The 25,814-nt window shown below is 41.3% G+C and overlaps 1 protein-coding gene and 1 pseudogene across 1 annotated transcript in view; both read right to left on the minus strand.

The window, feature by feature from the left end:
- CFAP221 (cilia and flagella associated protein 221) overlaps nucleotides 1-25,814 on the minus strand; it is a 121,534-nt gene that overhangs the window by 89,763 nt on the left and 5,957 nt on the right. The window contains exons 4-6 of the mRNA XM_045826102.1: nucleotides 14,234-14,320; nucleotides 13,982-14,080; nucleotides 10,531-10,631 (exon numbers count right to left, since the gene is read on the minus strand). Coding sequence (XP_045682058.1) covers nucleotides 10,531-10,631; nucleotides 13,982-14,080; nucleotides 14,234-14,320 — 287 coding nt within the window. The remainder of the gene's footprint in view (nucleotides 1-10,530; nucleotides 10,632-13,981; nucleotides 14,081-14,233; nucleotides 14,321-25,814) is intronic.
- On the minus strand, nucleotides 20,595-21,590 carry LOC123810403 (annotated as a pseudogene).

The raw sequence follows: 25,814 nt of genomic DNA on the forward strand, positions 1-25,814 counted from the left end.
CTGTCAGCCTGTCCTCTATTTCAGTGTCTTTGGTTATATTTTGCTTGCTTCTTTGTTTTGTTCTTTAGGTTCCTGTTAAAGGTGAGATCATATGGTATTTGTCTTTCACTGCCTGGCTTATTTCGCTTAGCATAATGTTTTCCAGCTCCATCCACGCTGTTGTGAAGGGTAGGAGCTCCTTCTTTCTTTCTGCTGCATAACATTCCATTGTGTAAATGTACCATAGTTTTTTGATCCATTCATTTATTGATGGGCACCTAGGTTGCTTCCAACACTTGGCTATTGTAAATTGTGTTGCTATGAACATTGGGATGCATAGGTTCTTTTGGATTGGTGTTTTAGTATTCTTAGGATAGAGTCCCAGCAGTGGAATCGCAGGGTCAAAAGGCAGATCCATTTTTAGTTTTCTAAGGAAGTTCCACACTGCTTTCCATAGTGGTTGTACCAGTCTGCAATCCCACCAACAGTGCACTAGGGATCCCTTTTCTCCACAACCTCTCCAACACTTGTTGTTTGTTGCTTTGTTTATGATGGCCATTCTGACTGATGTGAAGTGGTATCTCACTGTGGTTTTAATTTGCATCTCTCTGATAGCTAGCAATATTGAACATCGTTTCATGTGTCTTTGGATTTTCTGTATGTCCTCCTTGGAGAAGTGTCTGTTCAAGTCCTTTGTCCATTTTTTAATTGGATTCCTTGTCTTATTAGAGTGGAGTCATGTAAGTTCTTTATATATTTTGGAGATTAAACCCTTGTCTGAGGTATCATTGGCAAATATGTTTTCCCATACAGTTGGTTCTCTTTTCATTTTGATACTGTTTTCTTTAGCTGTGCAGAAGCTTTTAATTTTGAGGTTCCATTTGTTTATTCTTTCCTTTATGTCCCTTGCTTTAGGGGACAAGTCAGTAAAAAAGTTTCTTCGTGAAATATCTGAGATGTTCCTACCTACGTTCTCCTCTAGGACTTTAATGGTGTCACATTTTATATTTAAGTCTTTTATACACCTTGAATTTATTTTTGTATGTGGTGTAAGTTGGTGCTCAGGTTTCATTTTTTTGCACGTGGCTGTCCAGTTCTCCCAACACCATTTGTTGAAAAGGCTATTTTTACTCCATTTTATGTTGCTGCCTCCTTTGTCAAATATTAATTGACCATAGAGACTTGGGTTTATTTCTGGGCTCTCTAGTCTGTTCCATTGGTCTATGTGCCTGTTTGTATGCCAGTACCAGACTGTTTTGATAACAGTGGCCTTGTAGTAGAGTTTAGTGTCAGGTATTGTGATCCCTCCTACTTTACTCTTCTTTCTCAAAATTGCAGCAGCTATTCGGGGTCGTTTATGATTCCATATAAATTTTTGAAGAGTTTGTTCTATGTCTGTGAAATATGCCATTGGTACTTTAATAGGAATTGCACTGAATGTGTAAATTGCTTTGGGTAGTATGAACATTTTGATGATACTAATTCTTCCAAACCATGAACACGGTATATGTTTCCATTTGTTTGTGTCTTCCTTGATTTCTTTCCTCAGTGTTATGTAGTTTTCTGAATACAGGTCTTTTACCTCTTTGGTTAGGTTTATTCCTAGGTGTTTTATTTTTCTTTTTGCTATTTCAAATGGGATTTTTTCCTTGATCTCTGCTTCTGCTGTTTCATTGTTGGCGTACAGAAATGCCTTTGATTTCTGGATATTGACTTTGTATTCCGCTGTTTTGCCAAATTCATTTATTACGTCAAGCAGCTTTTTGGGGGAGTCTATAGGATTTTCTATGTATACTATCATGTCATCTGCAAACAGTGACAGTTTTGTATCCTCCTTTCCGATTTGGATGCCTTTTATTTCTTTTTCTTGTCTGATTGCTTGGCTAAAACTTCCAGTACTATATTGAATAGAAGTGGTGAAAGTGGACAGCCTTGTCTTGTTCCTGATCTTAGTGGAAAAGATTTTAATTTTTGCCCATTGAGTATGATGTTGGCTGTAGGTGTCTCATATATGGCCTTTATTATGTTGAGGAATGCTCCCTCTATTCCCACTTTGCCGAGTGTTTTTATCATGAATGGGTGCTGTATCTTATCAAATGCGTTTTCTGCATCTATTGATATGATCATGTGGTTTTTGTCTTTGCTTTTGTTTATGTGATGTATTACATTTACTGATTTGCAAATATTGTACCATCCTTGCTTCCCTGGGATGAATCCTACTTGGTCATGGTGTATGATCTTTTTAATGTATTGTTGGATGCGGTTTGCCAGTATTTTGTTGAAAATTTTAGTGTCAATGTTCATCAGTGATATTGGCCTGAAGTTTTCTTTCTTTGTTGTGTCTTTATCTGGTTGTGTCTTTATGTGGCCTCATAAAAAGAGTTTGGGAGTCTCCCATCTTTTTGGATTTTTTGAAATAGTCCGTGAAGGATAGGGGTTAGCTCTTCCTTAAATGCTTTGTAGAATTCTCCTGTGAAACCATCTGGTCCAGGGCTTTTGTGTGTTGGGAGTTTTTTGATTACTGCTTCAATTTCTTTTGTTGTTATTGGTGTGTTCAGGCTTTCTGCTTCTTTTTCATTGAGTTTTGGAAGATCATATTTTTCTAGAAATTTGTCCATTTCACCTAGGTTTTCAAATTTCTTGGCATACAGTTCTTTGTAGTAATTTCTTACAATCCTTTGTATTTCTGTGGTACCTGTTGTAATCTCTCCTCTTTCATTTCTGATTGTGTTTATTTGGGTCTTCTCTCTTTTTTTCTTGATGAGTCTGCTTAAGGCTTGTTGATTTTGTTTATCTTTTCAAAGAACCAGCTCTTGGATTCATTGATACCTAGAATTGTGCTTTTAGTCTCTATGTCATCTCTGATCTTGGTTATTTCCTTCCTTCTGCTTGTTCTGGGCTATCTTTGTTGTTGTTCCTCGAGTTCTTGTAGATGTAGGGTTATGTTGTTTGTTTGGAATGTTTCTAACTTTTTTAGGTGGGCCTGTATTGCAATGAACTTCCTTCTCAGGATGGCCTTGCCTGTGTCCCATAAGTTTTGGGTTGTTGTGAGTTCATTTTCATTTGTTTCCAGAAACCTTTTGATTTCTTCCCTAATATCATTCTTGACCCATTCATTGTTTAATAGCATGCTATTTAATCTCCATGATTTTTTAGTGTTTTGGGTTTTTTTCCTTTGGGTTGGTTTCTAGCTTCAGTCCCTTGTGGTCCGAGAAAATGCTTGGTATGGTTTCAATTTTCTTGAAATTCTTGAGGCTTGTTTTGTGTCCTATCATGTGGTCTATCTTTGAAAATGTTCCATGTAAATTTGAAAAGAATGTATATTTAGCTTCTTTTGGATGGAGGGCTCTGTATATATCAGTAAAGTCCATTTCATCAAGGGTATTGTTCAATGCCACGATATCTTTGTTGATATTTTGTTTGGAAGATCTGTCCATTTTCGATAGTGGGGTGTTAAAATCCCCCACTATAATTGTGTTGCTGTCCATATCTTTCTTGAAGTCCTCTAAGATTTTCTTTATGTATTTGGGTGCTATGTTGGGTGCATATATATTTACAATATTTATGTCTTCTTGGTGGATTCTTTCCTTGAGTATTATGAAGTGACCTTCTGGGTCTCTCTCTTTATGGACCTTTTTTGGAAGTCTATTTTGTCTGATATGAGTATTGCTACCCGGGCTTTTTTTTTCCTGTCCCTTTGCTTGGAAGATTTGTTTCCAGCCCTTCACTTTCAACCTGTGCAGGTCCTTTATCCTGAGGTGGGTACTTGTAGACAGAATATATGTGGGTCATTTTTTCTTATCCATTCAGCTATTCTATGTCTTTTGATTGTGGCATTTAATCCATGTACGTTTAAGGTTATTATTGATAGGTACTTATTCATTGTCTTTTACGTATGTGTGTTCCTCTCTCTCTCTCTCTCTCTCTCTCTCTCTTTTCCTTCCCTTCCTTAAAGCAGTCCCTTTAGAATCTCTTGCAGAGCTGGTTTGGTGGAGGTGTATTCTTTTAGACTTCTTTTGTCTGGGAAGCTTCTTATTTGGCCTTCTATCTTCATTGAGAGCTTTGCTGGATAAAGTAGCCTTGGTTGCAGACCTCTGGTTCTCATTACCTGGAGTATTTCCTGCATTCTCTTCTGGCTTGAAGTGTTTCCATTGAGAAGTCAGCTGTTAGCCTTATTGGGGCTCCCTTGTATGTTACTTCCTGTTTCTCCCTTGCTGCCTTTAAGATTCTTTGTCTTGAAATTTTGCCATTTTAATTATGATGTGTCTTGAGGTGGGCCTCTTCGGGTTCCTCTTGATTGGGACTCTCTGTTTCCTGGATTTGTGGGACTTTTTCTCTCATCAAATTAGGGAAGTTCTCCTTCATTACTTTTTCAACTAGGTTTTCGATCCCTTGCTCTTCTTCTCCTTCTGGTATCCCTATTATACGGATATTATTATGTTTCATATTGTCTTGCATTTCTCTTAATCCCTCTTCATTCTTTCTGAGCCTCTTTTCCTTTTCTTGCCCTTTCTGGATGTTGTTTCCTACTTTGTCCTCTAGCTTGCTAATCCGATCTTCTGCTTCATCAGTCCTGCTCTTCATTCCTTCTACTGTGTTCTTCAGTTCAGAAATTGTATTCTTCAATTCCTCTTGGCCTTTGTTGAGAGTTTCTATTTCCTTTTTCATGTTTATATAGTTAGCAGTGAGATTGTTGTAGTTTCCCTCTAATTTCTGATAGCTCATTGTGAGTTCATTGAACTTCCTGATAATCATTGTTTTGAACTCACTATCTGATAGTTGAGTTGCCTCTATTTCATTTAGCATTTTTCCTGAGGCTTCCTTATTTCCCTTCAATTGGGGATTGTTTCTTTGTTTTCTCATTGTTCATGGGTTTCTTCTTGTTAGCCTCTGTTTCTTAAATTGATCTGTTCTGGTTCCCTGTAATTATGGTGTGAACTTCTGTGGTAGAATACTTGTGAGATTCAGCGGTGCAATCTCCTTTGTGTATCCTCGTGTTCACAGCTTCCCCCTACTCTTTTTTGTGATCAGTTGGAGGAGTAAGGCGAAATGGTTTAAGACAGCAAGACAGTATACTATGATATTTACATTAGCAGCCAGTAGAGAAGAGATGGGTTATCCTTTGGCTCCTTATAGTGTTAACCATGATCCTCCACCCTACTATCCACGTTTTAAAAAGAATGGAAAGAAGGTAAGACTCTTACTGGGGACGAGAGGATTGTTAGTTGGATCTAGAAAGCTGTGAGGCTGTGGGAGGTCAGATTCTAAGGTAGGGTTGGATTAAAGATTAGTAAATAGCAGTAGTGTGTAAAAGAATAGAGACAACCCCCACAATAGTATAGTTCAGGAAATTGCAAAATGAACTGAGATCAGGTAGGGGTATTGAGTAGTATTTACAATTGTATGGACTAGGTCTTATTAACAATAATAGTAAAGTGACAGTCTTGTGGCAGAATTGATGAGATCTAGATAACAAGAATAAAGAGTATAGAACCTTGAGAGGTGTATTAATGGAACACAGATGAAGGATAGTAAATTATCAACACACTGTGACTGAGATACCAGGAGGAACCTATCAAATGACAGTATAACCAGCCAAAGAAGATTATACAGAAAGAAAAAGAATACCAAAATACTATTAAAATAAAAAATGTCAGAAAAGTGAGAAAAAGACAATGCAAATTTACAGTAACTTGCAAGATTAAAAAAAAAAGGAAAGAAAAGCAGAAGGTGGAGTGCAGGAGAGATAAATCTGGAGTGGAAAGAATAATATTAGGATGAATGGAAGAGAAAGATAAGGGAATGCGAGATATAAAAACAATAAGAATTGAAAAATAAAATGACACTTAAAACACAAGATAAAATCAATCAACCAACAACAGCCACAAAAACCAAACCAAACCAAACCAAACCAAACCAAACAACAAAAAAAAACCTCTTGTTGGTTTCTAACTGGCCAGACCAGTTTTTCTGATCTTGCTGGCTTCAGCTGGCTGAAGGACCTTTGAAATGCTTATCTCTCTTCCCAGCCAAATCTCAGCAAGTCTATCAGGTACCCTGGGCGCTCCAGAGCACACTCGCTCTCTGGAGCTCACTGCTGCGTTCTTCCGGACTCTGGGGTCCCTGCAGGGTTCCAGCTCTATGATCTCAGGAGGCACCGGTGACGTTTTGGGATTCACTGTGCCCTCCCTGGGAATCGTAAAAGGGCACACCCCCGCACCAAACTTTTGAGTTTCGGGCTCTAGGAACGCACTAAGCACTGCGTCCCTTCCGGGTTCACAGCGGGAGAGTCAGGATTCCCGATGGGGTGCGCGCTTCCACAGTTCATCACCACAGGCTCCCGAAACCTGAGAACGCCTGCGCCCTTTCCTGGATCGGGGTTGCGATGTCTAGGTTTTCAGCCGATATGCACTCCCACCAGGCTAGGGGTGAGGGCGCATTTCCTGGCTGCCCCTGGTTGGGCTGGCTGGAAAGTTTTGAGTTCTGGGTTCAAGGAACACACTAAGTGCCACGTCCCTTCCGGGATCACAGCATGAGAGTCAGGATTCCCGATGGGGTGCGCACTTCCACAGTTCAGAACCGAAGGCTCCCGAAACCCGAGAAGGCTGCGCCCTTTCCTGGCTCTGGGTTTTCCACCGATCCACACTCCCACCTGGCTAGGGGCGCGGGCGCTCCTCCAGGCTGCCCCTGGTCATGCCGGCTGGAGGCCCTCACTTCTCCCAGGTCTCTGGGTGGGTGTTCATAGTCCCTGGGCAATTTTTTCCCAGTACAACTGGCCTCTCTGTGCCCCCAAGCAACACGTTCTCCCCTGGAGTTGCTCAACCCCCGTATTTGGGGGAGGGAGCAGCAACTCCCCTCTCCTGGGAGCCCTGAGGCAGACCCAGGAGCACCGGGCCCAGGGACTGCACACCCCTGGTCCCCACACTGATCCCTGGGTCCCTTTTGTCCTGAAGCAGTCTCCTTACCATCTGGTTTTTCAATGATCGCAATAATTTTTGATGTCCTGCTTTCAAAAGTGATTCAGTAACCTAGTCCACTTGCTCTGTTTCTCCACCGATCCACGAGTTTCCCTCCTCTTCACAGAAGCCGAGAAACACGCTGCCTAGAGTAAAGCTGCCATCTTGAATCCCCCTATAATTGTCTTTTTAATCATGACATCAGGTCTTAATCATTTGTATCCTCAGTACCTAACATTGTGCCTAACACATAGTTGGCATTCAGTCAAGATTTCTTGAATGAATAAATGCTGAATAAAGAATCTACCCAAATGATACCTTTATTCTATAAGGCAGGCTAAGATTAGCAGGGGACATTTCATGTGAAAACCCACTTACGTACTTACCCGGTCCTGCTACCAAACATTTTAGATTGAATGTAACCTAAGATGGTACGGATGGTTAAAAGTTGGCAAAAACCCATTATGTAAAGTGTATAAGTCTTGGGAAGGCACTGCTGGCTGCCAGAATGTTGGCAAGATAAAAAAGTAGCACAGTTATCTTTTGAAAGATTCTTTAAAAAAATATTATATCATTATACAAAACTCAGTTTAAAACTGTTTAGCTGAAATGCTCATTCTGATTACAAATGAAGGAAACTATATGCAAAATAACTCCAGAAAACCCTCTAGGGACGTTGACAGATTTATGTTTTAAGAACCAAGACTGATGTCTGCATTTTAAGGCATATCATGTTCATCAGCTCATTAAGCCATTGTTCTCATAAGCATGGTTTATGGTTCAAGCAAAAAAAGTAATTTGTGAAGAGAAAGGGAGGGATGTAGGGAGGGGTAGAGGGAGAGAGAGAGAGAAGAAGAAAGGAAGGAGAAAAAAGAGAGAAGGGGGAGGGAGAGGAAGGAAAAGAATGAGAGAGAGATGTATGGGAAAGGAGAGAGAAGAAGGAAGGAAGGAAGGTAGAAGGAAGGAAAGAAAGAAGGTGGAGGGAGGGAGGGAGGGTGGGAGGGAGGAACGGAGGGAAGAGGATGAATTAGAAAGTTAGATGATTCCTGCCACTTCAATTTTGGTAAAAATTTCTATATTCACCCATTTCAAGAAAACAGCTATACCTCAAAATGTATAGAGTAAGTGGGTCCCATCAGGAGAGATTCACCTTTAAGTGAGTCTCGGGGTCCCTGTACAAACCACTTAATACCAAGAAGGTCAGGTGAAGACACGAAGGACTGATGAGTGGGAGGGAGGAAATACTGGGATACAGTTCTGGCAGAATGTTTTGGGGAAAATAAACAGAAAATGGAAGAATAAGGAGCCAAGAATACATGTCACCCAAATTGTAAAAGTATGAAAATAACCACTGTTGGCTATGAGGTAGGAAAACAAGTTGTCATGCACTGCAGGTGAGTCTGTGAATGGGTACAACCTTTTGGGAAATAATTTGACATTAGACAATAACAATGAATTTTTTGCTGAACCTACAATTTCATTTCTAGGTATACTCTCAGGAGAAACTCTACAATATGTGCTGCAGGCCATGTACAAAGATAGATAACAATAGTGTTGGGCAAAGCCAAAAAAGAAAAAAACCCATATGTCCATTAGCAGTAGAACAGAGAAAAAAATCCATAAAGTACACACTACAGCTGTGAACTACAGCCATATGAATCAACATGGCTGAACCACAAAAACGTAATACTGAATGAAAAAAAAGCAAGTTACAAGAGAACTTACATAGAGTATGATTCCATTTGTGTAAATATAAAACACTGGCAAAGCTAAGCAATGTGTTTTTTAGGGCTACATACATGTGTGTCAAAACTATTAAAATAAAAAAAATGATTATCACAAAATTCAGAATAGTTGCAAAATTACTGGTAATGTTTTAAGTCTTAAAGCTGTTATTCATTATATTATTTTATTAATAATTTGTACAGATCAGTATATATTCTTCTGTGTGTATTATTAACTTACACTTCTTAAGGAGTTGTTAAAAAATAGTCAGAAGCTCATAGGAAGGTATGCAGGATGAGGGAAGAGGGCCACACATCAGCTGAACTAAAGCAATTGTTCCAGATCTAAATTTGGAGGTTTCACTCAAGGACAACAGATAGCATGAAAAAAGAAGGGTCCTGGAACTCATACATCAGCACCCCTCCTACCTCCACAAGGGTTCAGTTGTCCCTCTCTCTAATTCCAGCAATTTGTAATCCCCTCCCTGTTTAGTGCTGCCTGTGGACACTTAAATTTGTCTTTCCTACAGAGGATGGTGAAGCCCCAAAGTCTTTGCTTACCATTTGGGCCTGCATCAAGAGGCATCATATATTTGCCAGCTATTGGGTGGATTAAAAGCCTTCAGTGGCCCTTCAGCACCTATAGGTTGTAGCCATGCTCTCTGCTGCCACCATGCTTTGAATATGCTATTTCCCTGCCTGGAATGTCATCCTCACAGCCCATGCCATGGTGTCCTCTGAGGATAAGCACATGTCATCCCCACATGAGTGAAGACTTTCCCCATTTCTCCAATCAGGTTTGCACTCCCTCTTCTGGGCCTACACAGGAACCCATGTAAACCTCTATTACAGCACTTAGTAATTAGTGGAGTTAATTGATGGCATAGTTCTGTCTCCCTAGACTCTAAGCCTTTCAGAATCAGAACTGGCTGTTCAGTGGAGCCTTTGCAGGCAGAGCTCAATTAGTATGGGTAAAGAGGCTGGAGCCAGGCCCTGTGGCTACCTCCCCTCAAACTGCTGAATCACTGTGGGGCAAGAGGGTGGTAGTACAGAGGGCCAGGCTGCTGGGATGGAGGAATGGGGGTGAGGCTCAGGACAGAATATATTTCCCAACCAGCGAAGAATTATTTCAAGATTCTAACAACTGGCATGGCCATTATATCTCAATATCTAACAGCATAATACCCATCTTATTTGTATCTCTAGGGACAGAACATTATGCCTGGCGGTAGATATTAAATAAATATTTACTGAAGAAACAAGACATATCTTAAATTACAATTGGAATTATCAACTATTTTCCCAACAAAGAGGAGCAGGAATCCAAAATTTGGCTTCTATAGTGACTATCTATTATCTTTGTCATTCCTGCATACATTTCCTCCTTCATTTAAAAACACATATTGATTAATAGATGGGCATGAGCTCCAAGTTGGTCCAATAAGACTCAGTCCTGAGACTTTTGCTTAAATACCCACAACCCCTACAGTCCCTCCAACCACCCAGGATGCCAATAGTATTTGGAGCTCCTGGCAGCTGTGTTGCCCCCCTGAAGAAGAGGCTGAGGAAGAAGCCTGTAGAAAACCAAGATATGGGGAAAGTCAGGTTCCTGCAACCTGCTTTGAACTCCCAGACTCAGCCATGCCTGAAGATTCATCTTGAACCTTTCAGTTAAATGACCCAATTCCCTTTCTTGCTTATAATATTTTGACTTCTTTTGGTGTTTTTTTTTCCCTTTGCAATTACAAGTCAGGTCTACCTCAGCTAGAAAGATAATCTTCCTTTAGGAAAAGTACAACTCTAAGTTTTTATATATTATCTCTTAACTTTTCACATCCTATGACATTTGGTAATTCATTTTGGTAACTCACCTTTCACCAAGTAGAACATTTGATAGATTTATAAATGAGGGAAAATCCAGTGTGTTCATGACAGGATAGGCATGGATGGGAATAAACAAAGTGTCATCACCCTAAAATTAATGAGAAAAAAGTCACATTTATCATACTGAAGACTAAAAGTTTTAAAGATGAACTAGTTGATACTTTATTTTTTCCATCATTAAAATATATTTTTAGAAAAAATATTTCTTTAAGAAACCTAAGTATTTAAATACATTTAAAATATAGATTTCTCTTAGCCATAAATAAAGTGCAAATAATTTTAAATATATCTCATTGAAATGATATTCACTATTATGCAGGAAGGCTAAAAATAATGATTCCCTCATGTAGATATGAAGACAGTAGTTGTCTTTCAATTTCAGAAAGTTATAGGGAAACACAATCTTTGGTGGCCTGAGAGAAAGAAACCAGCACAGAATCAGCTAATCCAGAGCTGAGCATAAACAGAGAACCACTTCCAGTCCTGCATAATATGGTACCTTAAGCATGACCATCAACCTCTCCAGGCCTTGTTTCTTCCTTTGCAAAATGGGGATATTCTGCCTTTCCTTAAAGGTCTTTTCAAGAATTAAAAAGTTGAAGGTAACTACCAGTCAAGATGGAGGTGTAGGCAGACACACTGTGCCTCCACACACAACCAAAAGAAGGACAAGAACAAATTTAAAAACAAAAAACAACCAGAACTGCCAGAAAATCTAATTGTATGGAAGTCCAACAACCAAGGAGTTAAAGAAGAAACATTCACCCAGACCAGTAGGAGGGGCGCAGATGGGCAGCCGGGTGGAGAGGACTCACTGCAGGGTGGCAGCTGGAGGACTGGAGCAGACCAAGGCAGGCGAGGCAGTGGCTTGCCATCCCACATTTGCATGTGGATAAACCAGGAGGAACAACTGGGGAGTGAGACAGACTGAGCAACCCAGGGTTCCAGCATGGGGAAATAAAGCCTCAACACCTCTGACTGAAAGAAACTTATAGGTGTTATGGAGGTGGAAGAAACTCCCAACCTCACAGGAAAATTCATTAGAGAGACCCACAGGGTCCTAGAACATACACAAACCCACCCACCTGGGAATCAGCACCAGAAGGGCCCAATTTGCTTGTGGGTAACAGAGAAAGTGACTGAAAGCTGGCTGAGAGCCCAGCAAGCGCCAATGTTCCCTCTCAGACCCCTGCCCACACACAGCACCACAAGGCAGCAACTTGGGTTGCCCTGCCTTGGTGAATGTCTAAGGCTCTGCCCCTTACTGCATAACAGGTGTGCTAAAACAAACAAACAAAAAAATGGTCCAAATGAAAGAACACATCAAAGCTCCAGAAAAAAATACAACTAAGCAATGAAGAGATAGCCAACCTGTCAAATGCAGAGTTCAAAACACTGGTAATCAGGATGCTCACAGAAATGGTTGAGTATGGTCACAAAAATAGAGGAAAAAGTGAAGGCTATGAAAAGTGAAATGAAGAAATATGTACAGGGAACCAACAGTTACAGGAAGGAAACCAGGACTCAAATCAATGGGTTAGACCAGAAGGAAGAAAGAAACATTCAACCAGAAAAGAATGCAGAAACAAGAATTCAAAAAAATGAGAGCAGGCTTAGGAACCTCCAGATTATCTTCAAACATTCCAACATCCGAATCATAGGGGTGCCAGAAGGAGAAGAACAACAGCAAGAAATTGAAAACTTATTTGAAAACATAATGAAGGAGAACTTCCCTAATCTGGCAAAGGAAATAGACTTCCAGAAAGTCCAGGGAACTCAGAGAGTCCCAAAGAAGTTGGACCTAAGGAAGCACACACCAAGGCACATCATAATTAAATTACCCAAGATTTAAAGATAAGGAGAGAATCTTAGAAGCAGCAAGAGGAAAGGAGAAAGTTACCTACAAAGGAGTGTCCATAAGACTATCAGCTGATTTCTCAAAAGCAACCTTCCAGGCAAGAAGGGGCTGGAAAAGAAGTATTCCAAGTCATGAAAGGCAAGGACCTACATCCAAGATTACTCTATCCAGCAAAGCTATCATTTAGAATGGGAGGGCAGACAAAGTGCTTCCCAGATAAGGTCAAGTTAAAGGAGTTCATCATCACCAAGTCCTTATTATATGAAATGTTAAAGGGACTTATCTAAGAAAATGAGGATGATAAAAAATATGAACACTAAAATGACAACAAACTCACAACTATCAATAACCAAACCTAAAAAACAAAAACAAACAAACTAAGCAAACAACTGCAACAGGAACAGAATCACAGAAATGGAGATCACATGGAGGGTTATCAGCAGGGAGGTAGAGGGGGGAAATAGGAGAAAAGGTGCAGGGAATAAGAAGCATAATGGTAGGTAGAAGCATAAATGGTATAAAATAGACAGGGGGGAGTTAAGAATAGTATAGAAAATGTAGAAGCCTAAGAACTTATATGTATGACCCATGGACATGAACTAAGGGGGTGGAAATGAGGGTTGTATGGGGGTGCAGGGCTGAGGGGAATAAAGCGGGAAAATGGGACAACTGTAATAGCATAGTCAATAAAATATATATTTTTAAAAAGTTGAAAGTACTGCATAAATACAAGGTATTTTTAGCATTACTATTAATAAGAGCAGGAAACATTCTGGACACTCTACACAATGCCTGGTCTAGGGATTTGCATTGTACAGAATATTCTTCCTGAAAGCAATATTCTAGTTTTAGTTTTAGGGTTTTTCCTTTTAAACAAATGGAAACTCATTTGTTACTAATGCATATTCTTCCATTTTAGTTTTGAAAAATTAAATTTAGTTAATGTTAAGCCTTCTCAACTTACAAGAGTTGGGGCTGGAATACAGAGCAGAGGGAAGTGTGGAAGTGACCATTTTTGGAGAAGAACTGACAGCTCAGCAGCTGACTCTGGCAGAAGCCAAAGGATGAATTAGGTGACCTAGAAGAGGCTCCTAAGAAGTCATACAGCACAGTCAGCCATTTGGGGTCTGGCCACACAGGCTCCTACAGCTCTGCAGACTCCAAGGGCTGCCTCTGAGGATATTCCACATAAGATATGATCCAGTCCTCAGTGTTTATAAACACCAATTGGGGTTCTCAGTAATTTTTTAATCTAGCTATTAAAGGAGTGTGGCTAAGTTATTTGAAAAAGCCTTCATCAATTCCCAGTATCCCATGATAAATGAGGTTTTTAGGCCAGGGCAGATGGGAAACCTGCAGCAAACTGTGTCTCGTGGCTTTACCAGATCTCAGCAGCCTAATGAGTTCCCACCTGGGACCCGCTGGACAAGGATCCTCATGCCACTCGGACAGGCTGAGCAAGGAACACCAGGCATTGGGCTGGGAAACTTCATACTTGTCATTCCATCTCTCTCCTTCCCTTGAGGATATTAGTTTTGACACCAACTCCACCCTCAAACACCTGATTTAAAGAAACTTACCTTACAGTGAACACGGATGCTGTCATAATAATATCGCCACTCATCTGGAGAAAATGTAACGGTGACCGTGAGGGACAAGCCAGGAACAAGGTGGTGTTCCTAGAAGAAAAGGAATATCTTCTTGGGACAGGTCCCAGAGCACTCAGAGAGCAGAACTCTGGTAACAACACTCCACACACCTGACCTATGACATAGAAAACCACAATCCCACAAAGAACACCATGGGAGAACAGGCTGTCCAATAGCACTTACCTTTTTCACATAGTTGATCTGAAAGTATTTGGTCTGTGGGGGTAAAATATGAACATGTACGTCTTTGTTGGAAACGTTGACCAGATGCTGGAAGAGAAAAAGAAGCATTCAGAATAAACACACTATTTCATCTATTTGCACATTCATTTCCTCAATTATTTATCCTGTACCTTGTTCCTAAAGGGATTTGAGAGGATACAATGTATTTTTAAATTTTAAAATGTATTCTAAATCCATCACATGCCATTTAAAGAACAATAAAATAAACACAACAAACACCATTCAATGAATAATAAAATATCCCCATGTGCCTTCTGTTCAGCTTAAGGACTTCACTAGAGGCTGCACCCCACCTCCCAGGGTCTCCCAGGCAGGTATCCTCCTCCTCCCCCGGAGGTATGTATCTTCTTGTTGAACTCAATTTAACACTGTGATTCAACTGAGCTAAAAAGCCAGCCACCCTCCAACTCGCACAGTTTCTCTAATTACATACCACTGGTCCTGGGGACCCCGAGACACATAGGCAGTTAAAAACTCAGAAAAAAAGAGTGTGGCCAGGATAGGCTCCAATCCACCCCTGGGGTGAATTTAAAGGAACTCAAGGTTGGGAGTTCTCTGATGGTGATAAGAGGCCAACACTGTGAAAAAGGACAACCTGCTGGATAAATTAATTGGGTCGCTGAGTAGAGGTGTTTTTCCTTCCTCTGCTTGAGAGGGGAGCAAGAACTTTAGTTTCTGGGCAGCAGAGCTTCACCTACACCAAGGGATAGTTAAGAGGCCTTTGGTTTCCAAAGTCTAGGTCACAGGCTGGGCCTATCACTGAGCCCATTGCCCAAGTCCTCACATTTATTAAAGCCCTTAATTTGGTTACAGACATTTCCTGGTGAGGTTACATTGGTGTTTGCATTTGTTAAAAGTTCTCATTTTTCACCTGTGAACATTCTCAAAGTACCACAATTTATGTGACCATGTTTTGGCATCTCTCTCTCTCTCTCTCTCTCTCTCTCTCCCCCCCCATCTCTATCTCCTATCTCTATCTCTGTCTCTGTCTCTATCTATCTCTATCTCTATCTATCTCTATCTCTACCTCTATCTATCTCTATCTATCTACATATACACATATACATATAAAATAGTCTGTCTGGAAAAAGTCCAACCATTGCTAATATAACGACAATGGTTTGTGTAACACTGATGTAACTTGGCAGCCAAGGAGAGTGGACTGGAATGCACGTGTGAACAATGACGACTTCACTGTACTAGTTGGTTGGGGTGGTAGATGCCATTGAATGAGCATGTGTACTGTGTGGCCATCAAATTTTGTATTAAGCTTGAACATTCCTTCATGAAAACTATTTGGATGATTTACAAGGCCAAAGCTATGAACAGCTAGAGATTGGCAACTTCATCATGACAACGTGGCCACTTGTGCATCATGTCTTGTGCAAAGCTTTTTTGGTAAAACATCAAATTGCCCAGGTAACTCAGCCCCCCACAGTCCAGATTTGGCACCCTGTGACTTCTGAGTTTCCCAAAACTAAAATCACCTATGAAAGGAAAGAAATTTCAGACCATCAAAGAGATCCAAGAAAACACGACGGGGCAGTTGATGGCGATTGGGAGAACTGTGTGAGGTCCCAAGATGCCTACTTTGAAGGAGACTGAGGTGTCATTGTCCTATGTACAATGTTTCTTGTATCTTGGATTTTCTTCAATAAATGTCTCTATTTTTCATATTACATGACTGGATACTTTCTGGACAGACCTTATATATTAAAAGCCTTAAAAAATGGTTTCAAAGCTATTTCTTGAACTCCAAGGAGACCTGCATAGGGGTATAATCTTGGTGAAGTTGTGAGCTCCTGGAGTACTACCCCTGGGATGGATCCTTCCAGAAGAGGCTGAGAGGATAGATATTCTGGGGCCCAGGATGCCTGGAGCCTGTGCCTGGGGTGGTGGCACCTGCCTAGAGATGGAGAGGTAGCCACTCAACCCTGGGTCCTGCGAGTCTTCAGAAGAGTTTTGTCCCCATACTTGTCATGGAGGAAGAACTGTGAAGACCTTGAGCTAGAGTCCAGGAAGAACTGGGAGCAGATGTAGTTATAGAGGTGATTACATTGTCACATGCTTTAATTTAGTAAGGACAGTGCAATAAACAAGGGCATATGAACTGGTTTTAATGTGCACCTCAGAGGTGGTTCAGCTTAGGAGAGATCAGCAACCTGCACTTCAGGAGGGCTCAGTGTGCCCTGAAAGATCTTGCACCAGAGTCCACACTCCAGAGGTGGCCACTGAGAGTGCTACAGGTATGCTCACTTGAACTGAAACTTGAGAGATCTGCTGTATTAGCCTAGGGGATGCTTGGGATACATGTATAGAAATAGGCATTTCTGCTCTTGAACAAAAGGGCTATGAGATTCAGGTGAGCCCAGAGCCCATTCTCCTTTGGAATGACATTCAAAGGCCCAGGATCCCCTTAGGTTGTGTGTTTGACACTTCACAGAATTTTCTAAAATTCTGTCAGCCAGCTGGAAGCCAATTCTACCAACAGCACTGCTGCCTGCAAAGCTTCCCTGCAAGAAGCGATGGCTCAGACTTCTTGGAGATTCTAAGCCTAATGACTTTTTTGCCTGCTTGTTAATCAGGGCTTATATGTACAGCAGAATTTCTTCTTGGAGTTGTTTTCATTGTAGTAGACTACACAGTGAAAGGGCTCTTGGGAGGGGACCTGTGGTTCCCGCCTCCCATCAGGGTTAGATGATCAGTGAGAAACAAATTCATTGGCTTAGTCAGTTTGCAACCAGTAGCATCACAGGCTGAAGACCGGAAGCAGGTCCTCAAAGCCACTGGGCTGGCTCAGGTGTCCCAGTATTCTGGAATGCTCCCAAGGGAAGCAGGAGCTGGAACTCCAGAGACTAGACGCCCAGCGAACACCTGTGGGTGAGGGGCTGAGCCAGATTTTAATTTTGAAAACAAAGAACCTGATGCCTCCTCCAAACTGAATGTAGCAGAGCAAATCCACCATGCCCACTACTCATTGTGTGTGAAAGCTGCACCCTGGAATTCAGGAGATGATGTCTGTACTGTCAAGTGAGAAACAATTAGTAATATGAAAATATTGAATGACTTCCTTAAAGAATAAAACAATATAGATTGCATTCATGATAATGAAGGACATATTATGTGGCTAGAGTTTCCATATTTATCTTTAAAAGATCCTTCATCTGGAATTATGTATTTGGATCAATAAAGAAAAAAATAACAGACTCAAACAAAAATTTAGATTTAAATGAGGAAGAAGATTTTCAGCTTTTTACTTGACATTTGAAGTGAAATGAAGACTTGCTAACACTGAAGGGTTGGGCCCATCACTGTTCCACATAGTAGACTGTGGGGAGTCTAAGAAGGCAGTCAAAAGAACCTAGTGATGGTGGTAGGGGGCGAATCTTTCTTACAAGGACATTTAAACCACGTGTTGCCTAAGACCATTCCAGGGGACATGTTTGCCAATGAGTTTTAAAAATAAACTTCAAACAGTAACAAAACCTAACAAATTAAAGCAAAAACTGAATGACTTGCTCTCTACATTTTAGAAAACAAAGTCAACATCCAAGAGACTGACTTCCAAAATATACTGGGAACATGGGGTATTTTATTAATTTTGCAATTCCCAATTTTTGGTTGCAAATACTCACTGCATGTTATAATAATCCATGCCCCTAGTCCTATTGAAAATTGTGTTGTCTGAGCCCCAGAAGGACTAAGAGGATATTGAGTACAATCCTCTTATTACATGAAGACACTGCAGTTTCATACCACACACAGCACACAGGGTTAAGTGGCAAAGTCAGGTCTAGAACCCTGTCTCCAGCTCTGGTCTAGAGTTCCTTCTGCTACAATCCATTGTCTCATAGCTCACCATATCTCAGTGCCTTACTTTTCAGTGTTTCTTACTTTTTCTTTTGCTCTTTAACAGCAGGTCAGTTTCATGTTTTAAATTGTTAAAAATAATACCCTTTCAGGACTAAAATGGCATTTCTGCCTTTCTATTTGTAATTAAAACTGGAAAAAATAATAATAATTACAAGGGGGAAAAAGCCTTAAAAAGGCAAAGAAGTGTTTAGAGGTATTTAAATTAATAATAAAAAGTTCATTTGAAAACAAGAAAACATGAGCAACTTAGTGTTACCCTTCAGTATTGCTTAAAATCCTACCTTGTCTTCCAATTTTGGGGTCAGTAGATGTCCTCAAATCCTTTAAGATCTCTAGTCCACTGGGGGCTGACCTTCTCCTGGCCCTGTGGGTCCTCCTGACCTTGATGTTGCCTCCATAGGGCACCACATCAAATTCAGCCCCTGCTTGTTTTTCAGAACTGATCCCACAACAAACAAACAAAAAACCATTAAACCAAAGGGTTTAACAGCTTTCAGTCAAGATTCACAGGGATTTCCCAAGTTCTGCCCACAGCTCTCTTCACCCCCCCTCTAATCTCTGCTCTCCACAGGTGCCCTTCTGCGTCCCTTCAGGGGGTCCCACTCTTCTTTCCCCCAGCCCCACAGGGAAGAGCAAAACCCACTCACCAGTGAAATGTTGGCTTGGAGTGAGTAGGGGACTTATCATAGTATTTTCCCAAACACAAAATTTCAGACTTGAAGTCAGGGTCTTTAATACCTCCCCTACTCCAGTGGCACAGCTTTTTAGGAAAGGCTAATACTTAACCCCAGGGATCTAGGAAAAAAAATCAAGCAGCCTTATAAGTTTTTTAAAGTGCTTTTATCTTAAAATGCATGTCGATCATGTTGATCATGCATTTTACTCTAAAATTTTGCTCTATAATGCATTTCTCTAAAACAAAAGAGCAAAACTGATGCTCCAAAAGATGCACTGTGTTCACACTGGGGCTTCACCGCTCTCCACCCTTGCACACCAAGGAGAAGTGTTAGGTAGCAGCCAGAAATGAGTGGCCAGAGGAGAATTAAAGGCAGGGCCCTCACCATTGTATCTCACAAATAACTTAATACAGGCAGCTAGAAGCAAACGGAAGACATGTCTCACCAACTAACTCAGCAGTCCTGAGCTCGCCAGGACTGCTAGATTGCCAGGTGTCCTGAGCATTACAAGCAAAACAGCACAGGAGGAAGGGAGAGTCCTTGAGACTGTGCTGAGAAAAGGGGCTTCTGTAAGCTTCTGTAACAATCTCACTAAAATTGCCAGGTGTCCTGACCATCACAAACAGGAATCATTCAGGAAGAGTGGGAGTGGTGTAGTCCTTGAGATTCCATGCTGGGAAAGGGAGCTTCTGTAATAATTTCACTAAGACAAAAAGCCTTTACTGAATGAAAAAGAAAGGCTTTGTAGCTGTACATTATTTCCAGGGGAAGAAAAAGGGGGGATCTAGACGGTAGCTAAGGTATAAAACCCCTGAACCCCAACAGTCAGCATACTTAGATTAGCTAAGTACCCTTTTGTAGTCTCAGCTCAAGTACAGAACAAACTCACTAACTTACTAACAACTCTTTCCTCTGTACATGGGGCATTTATACTATCCAGGTGTGTGCTTGCAGCTTTGTGCTTGTATGTGTTTTCATAAATAAACTCGATATCTCATTTCCACTATATGGGGTTGTCTCTCGCTTGAATTATTCCCTTGCAGGTGAGACGAGAACTGAGACAAGGGAAGGAGCCTCTTAACTCTGGTCTCTCTCTCCCCATCTGTAACAGAGGCTGCTGGAATTCATGGCTATGGGGTGGGGGGGTGGGGGGTGCAGCGGGGAGGTCTCTAATGACTGTACTAGGAAATTGAAGACTAACACTATTATTTGAGGAAGGCTGAGGAATTGTGAATTTATGTAAGGTGAGGCTGTAGAGGCTAACAACTTTGATCTGGGCTGGCAACATCAACACCAGTTTCTCGTGGGGAAATTGATTATTTAATTAATAAATATGGTTTCCCAGACAAAACCTTAACACAGAAGGAAAAAAGAATTTAAGAGATCTTGGTTTTGAGAAAACTGGACATCAGCATTTTAAATTTTAAAGTAAATCATAACATTGATTTCAATATGAATCTGAGAAAATGCTTTCACTTCTTCAACTAGATCTAGATCAATCTCAAATGTTAATGAACTATTTATTGTGGTTTTATTTATTTATTTATTTATTTTTTGGCTGGGTACAATGAACTCTACTGATGGTGTATGATGAGGTAGGGCTCCCTAAGCCCCTCCCCTCTTCAGGGGGTCTAGGATGGAAACTGGAGGTCAGGAGATTCTCAGTGTGTTGGGGGATTGATTTAGGCAAGGACTACCCAGCAATTGAGGGCTTCTTTTCTTGTTGCTGGGGCTGGTGGTTCAGGGGGCTCTTACTCCTTGGAGGCCAAGTAGACCACAAGGTCCACCACCCTGTTACTATAGCCAAATTCATTGTCATACCAGAAATGAGCTTAACAAAGTGGTCATTGAGGGTAATATCAGCACTAGTACTGAAGGTGAAGGAGTGGCTGTTACTGTTAAAGTCATAGGAGACCACCTGGTCCTCAGTATAGCCCAGGATGCCATTGAAGGAGCCCTCTGATGCCTGCTTCACTGTCTTCTTGATGTCACTGTATTTGGCAGCTTTCTCCAGGCAGCAGGTCAGATCCACAACCGACACATGGTGGGTGAGGACACGGAACACCATGCCAGTGAGCTTCCCATTCAGCTCAGGAATGATCTCGCCACAGTCTTGGTAGCTCCAGTAGAAGCAGGGATGATGTTCTGGGCAGTCCCTCAGCCATCACGCCACAGCTTGCCAGAGGGACCATCCATGGTCTTCTGGGTGGCAGTGATAGTATGGACTATGGTCATGAGTCCCTCCATGATGCCAAAGTCATCATGGATGACATTGGCCAGGGGGGCCAAGTAGTTGGTGGTACAGGAGGCATTGCTGGCAATCTTCATGGAGCTGTAATACCTGTCATGGTTCACACCCACCACAAACATGGGGGCATCCACAGAAGGGGCAGAGATGATGACCCTTTTGGCTCTACCCTTCAAGAGAGCCCCAGGCTTCTCCATGGTAGTGAAGACACCAATGGACTCCACAATATATTCAGCACAAGCATCAACCCACTTGATGTTGGCAGAATCCTGCTCCTGTAAGATGGAGATGGACTTTCCATTGATGACAAGCTTCCCGTTCTTAGCCTTGACTTTCTCTTTGAACATGCCATGAGTAGAATCACACTAGAACATGTAGACCACGTAGTTGAGGTCAATGAAAGGATCACTGATGGTGACAACATCTACTTAGAGTAAAGAGCAGCCCTGGTGATGAGGCACCCAATTAGGCCAAATCTGTTCATTTTCATCTTCACCATCATGTTTCAGGGTTGGAGCTGGCACTGCACAGGAAGACATGGCTGTCTATCGAACAGGAGGAGCAGAGAGCCTATTGTGGCTTTAAATTCATGTTGAATCATTCCATTCTTGAGACTCCTGGTCAAAATGGAGGCATAGGTAGATACATTTTTGCCTCTTCACACAACCAAAAGAAGGACAACAACAAATTTGAAAACAAAAAAAAAAACAACCAGAACTGCCAGAAAATCTAACTGTATGTAAGTCTGACAACCAAGGAGTTAAAGGAAAAAAATTCATCCAGACTGGTAGGTAAGGCGGGGGCGGGGGGGGGGGGGGGGGACAGGCAGATGGGGCCAAGAGGACACACAGCAAGGTGGTGGTTGGAGGACGACCAGGTGGGCCAGGCAGTGGCTGGTGGTCCCACATTTGCATGCAGATAAACTAGGAGGAACAACTAGGGAGTGAGACAGACCCACAGCCCAGGTTTCCAGCACAGGAAACTAAAGCCTCAAAACATCTGACTGTAAGGACCTGTGGTAGTTACCACAGCAGAAGAAACTCCCAACCTCACAGGAGTTTGTTGGAGGGAACCCTGGGGTCCTAGAATGTAGAGAAGCCCATCCACCTGGGAATCAGCACCAGAGGATCCAATTTGCTTGTGGGTAGTGGAGGAAGTGACTGAAGGCTGAGAGCTGAGCAAACAGCATTGTTCCCTCTCTGACTCCTCCTCCACAGACAGTGCCACAACATAGCAACCTGGGTTGGGTCACAGTGGCAAATACCTAAGGTCCTGCCCCTTAAAATATAAGATGTGCACCAAGACAAAGAAATATGGCCCAAATGAAAAAAAAAAAACAAAACAAAAAACAGATGAAAACTCTAGAAAAAGAACTAAGTGATGAAGAGATAATCAACCTATCAGATGCAGAGTTCAAAACACTGGTAATCAGGATGCTCACAGAAATGATTCAGTATGGTCGCATAATAGAGGAAAAGGTGAAGGCCACCCAAAGTGAAATAAAGAAAAATATACAGGGAACCAACAGTGAAGGGAAGGAAACTGGGACTTGAATGAACGAATTGGAGCAGAAGGAAGAAAGAAATATTCAACCAAAGCAGAATGAAGAAACAAGAATTCAAAAAAATGAGAGCAGGCTTAGGAACCTCCAGGACAACTTTAAACATTTCCACATACGAATCATAGGGGTGCCAGAAGGATAAGAACAACAGCAAGAAATTGAAAACTTATTTGAAAACATAATGAAGGAGAACTTCCCTAATCTGGCAAAGGAAATAGACTTCCAGGAAGTCCAGGGAACTCAGAGTCCCAAAGAAGTTGGATCCAAGGAAGCACACAGCAAGACAGATGATAATTACATTACCCAAGACTTAAAGATAAGGAGAGAATCTTAAAAGCAGTAAGAGGAAAGGAGAGAGTTAACTACAAAGGAGTGTCCATAAGACTAATAGCTGATTTCTCAAAAGCAACCTTGCAGGCAAGAAGGGGCTGAAAAGAAGTATTTGAAGTAATGAAAGGCAAGGACCTACATCCAAGATTACTCTATGCAGCAAAGCTATCATTTAGGATGGGAGGGCAGAGAAAGTGCTTCCCAGATAAGGTCAAGTTAAAGGAGTTCACCACCAAGCCCTTATTATATAAAATGTTAAAGAGACTTATTTAAGAAAAAGATGATCAAAATTATTAACAGTAAAATGACAACAAATTTGCAACTATCAAAAACTGAACCCTAAAAAAACAAAAACAAAAACAAACTAAGCAAACAACTAGAACAGAAACAGATTCACAGAAATGAAGATCACAGGGAGGGTTATCAGTGAGGAGGGGGAGGGGAGAGAACAGGAGAAAAGGTACAGGGAATAAGAAGCACAAATGGTAGGTACAAGATAGACAGGGGGAGGTTAACAATAGTACAGAAAATGTAGAAGCCAAAGAACTTATATGTATGACCTGTGGACATGAACTAATGCAGAGGGAAATGAGAGTGCGAGGGGGGATGCAGGGTGGAGGGGAATACAGGGGGGTAAAAAAATGGAACAACTGTAATAGCATAATCAATATACTTTTGTATATTGACTTTGTATTTTGATTATACCTATAAAAGTATAAAAATATACTTTTAAAAAATCTTTCCATTCTTGGGCAATTTGCATAGTTTCCTGTAGCAAAACCAAGATAAAAGTGGAGCTGGATAATTCCCCTTGTTTGGCAAGAATCTCAAGGTAATTTGCCTTAACTTTGCTGGTGGAAACAGAAGGCTGGCTCTCCCAAATCTTCAAGGAGATTAAGATGAAATCAGTTTGTACTTTTACCCATTTTCTGTTTGTTTTAATGTCTGATAGAAGCATTATTATTATTTAGATTTTACCCTGAATTTATTTGGAATTACTGGATCTGTGCCAAGTCTCTCACTTCCCATTGCAGACCCTGAGAAAGAACACACCTACCAAAAAGGGCTCCTGGTGGCAAACAGGGCTCAACCTTAAAAGCAGAGCCTAGTAGCCATTGGTAGACAACATCACAAACCATACTTCAGGGAGAAACCTGCACTAAACTGCCTGTCTCCCCCACTGCACTGTCTGCCTGCACTGTGTTCCTACCATCGGAGCCAGCCCTTATAAAGGAGTTCTTGGAATGGTATTTCAACAAATAGGACTCAGGCTTTACCTGTCCAGTTGGAGTTGTGTGGCTCTATCCCCCATCAGCATCTTCACCAACCACTCTGAGCAGTTCCATTCTGACCAAGCAGGACAATGCCTTTGGGCCAGTCAAACTGAGGATTTAAAGTCTTCATTTCCCTAAGTATGACCAGTCAGCATTGATCTGGCTCAGAGAGAGAACTTTCCCTTTCTAACAAAGAAAGAAGATTGTGTTTCCTGGTCTGGAGTGGAAAAACTGAAGAAGACTCACTGAATCAGAGCAGAATGGAGCAGAGCAGGTGGAGCAGAGCACAGCAGACCAGACCAGATTGGTACAGAGCAGGCTGGTGTGGAACAGAACAGGACAGAGCAGAGCTGCCCTACCTGAGGGCCATCTTGCTCAGGTCCGCCTCATAGCCATGCTTTTTCACAGCTGTACTGTTTCATAATTGAGCTGTAACACTGTCGAGCTGCTCCCCAACCATGCTGTATCACAACTGCACCATTTGCACTGAATAAAGTTTTGTTTTACATAATACTCCAACTTGGGTATTATGCCTGTTGGCACTGAATTGGCACCAACGACCGTTAGTTGACACAATAAAGTGAGTTCGACATCTTCATAAGTGTTTATTGAGTGCCTCCTGTGTTTTAGGCATTGTGCTATACAAAAGACAGAAATGGCCTCTGTTCTTCAGCAGAATGAAGCTTTTACCTCCCTTCGAAAACCCAGGTAAACTAGACTGCATCCTGGTCTCCAAATATGCTGCATGCTTGCTTACCCTGAGCCTCTCTCCATGACTTCCTGCTTTCAGACTGTCCCAAATGGCTTTTTTACATCATGACCAATAACCTAATGAAAAAACGCTGGACATCATTAATCATTAAGGAAATGCAAATAATATAATAGGGAGTTGAATGGTAGCCTCAAAAAATGTCTCCACACCCTAATACCTGGAAGCTGTGAATGTGATCTTATTTAAGAAAGGGTCATTGCAGATGTTATTAAATTAGGGACCCTGAGATGAGATCATCCTGGATTACCCAGAAGTGCCCTAAATCCAATAAAAGGAGTCCTTCTAAGTTACAGAAGAAGAGAAGATACAGTAAATCAGAGGAGAAAGGGATGTGAAAACAGAAGTAGAGATCTGAGTTATGTAGCCACAAGACGAAGAACACCTAGAGCCACCATAAGCTGGAAGAAGCAAGGAAAGATTCTTCTCAAGAGTTTTGCAGGGAGCCCTACTGACTCCTTGACTTTGGACTCTGGTATCCATAATAATATTTTTTTAAGTCCCTAAAGTTGTGGTAATTTTTTATGGCAGCCACAGAAAACTAATATTCCACTCCTTGATATATATCTAGAGAATAGAAATTCTATCTATATAAACACATGTACATGAATATTCATAACAATTATTATTCTTAATAGTCCCAAAGTACACACCCAAATGTCCATCAATGGATGGATGAATGCATAAACAAAATGCGGTACATCCACACAATAGAATATTATTCACCCCCAAAAAGAACGAGGTATTGATAAGTTCTACAAGCTGAATAAGCCTAGAAAACATGCTAAA

Source organism: Phyllostomus hastatus, unplaced genomic scaffold (assembly GCF_019186645.2).
Source record: "Phyllostomus hastatus isolate PE091 unplaced genomic scaffold, TTU_PhHast_1.1 phas_scaffold_60, whole genome shotgun sequence".
Taxonomy (NCBI): Eukaryota; Metazoa; Chordata; class Mammalia; order Chiroptera; family Phyllostomidae; genus Phyllostomus; species Phyllostomus hastatus.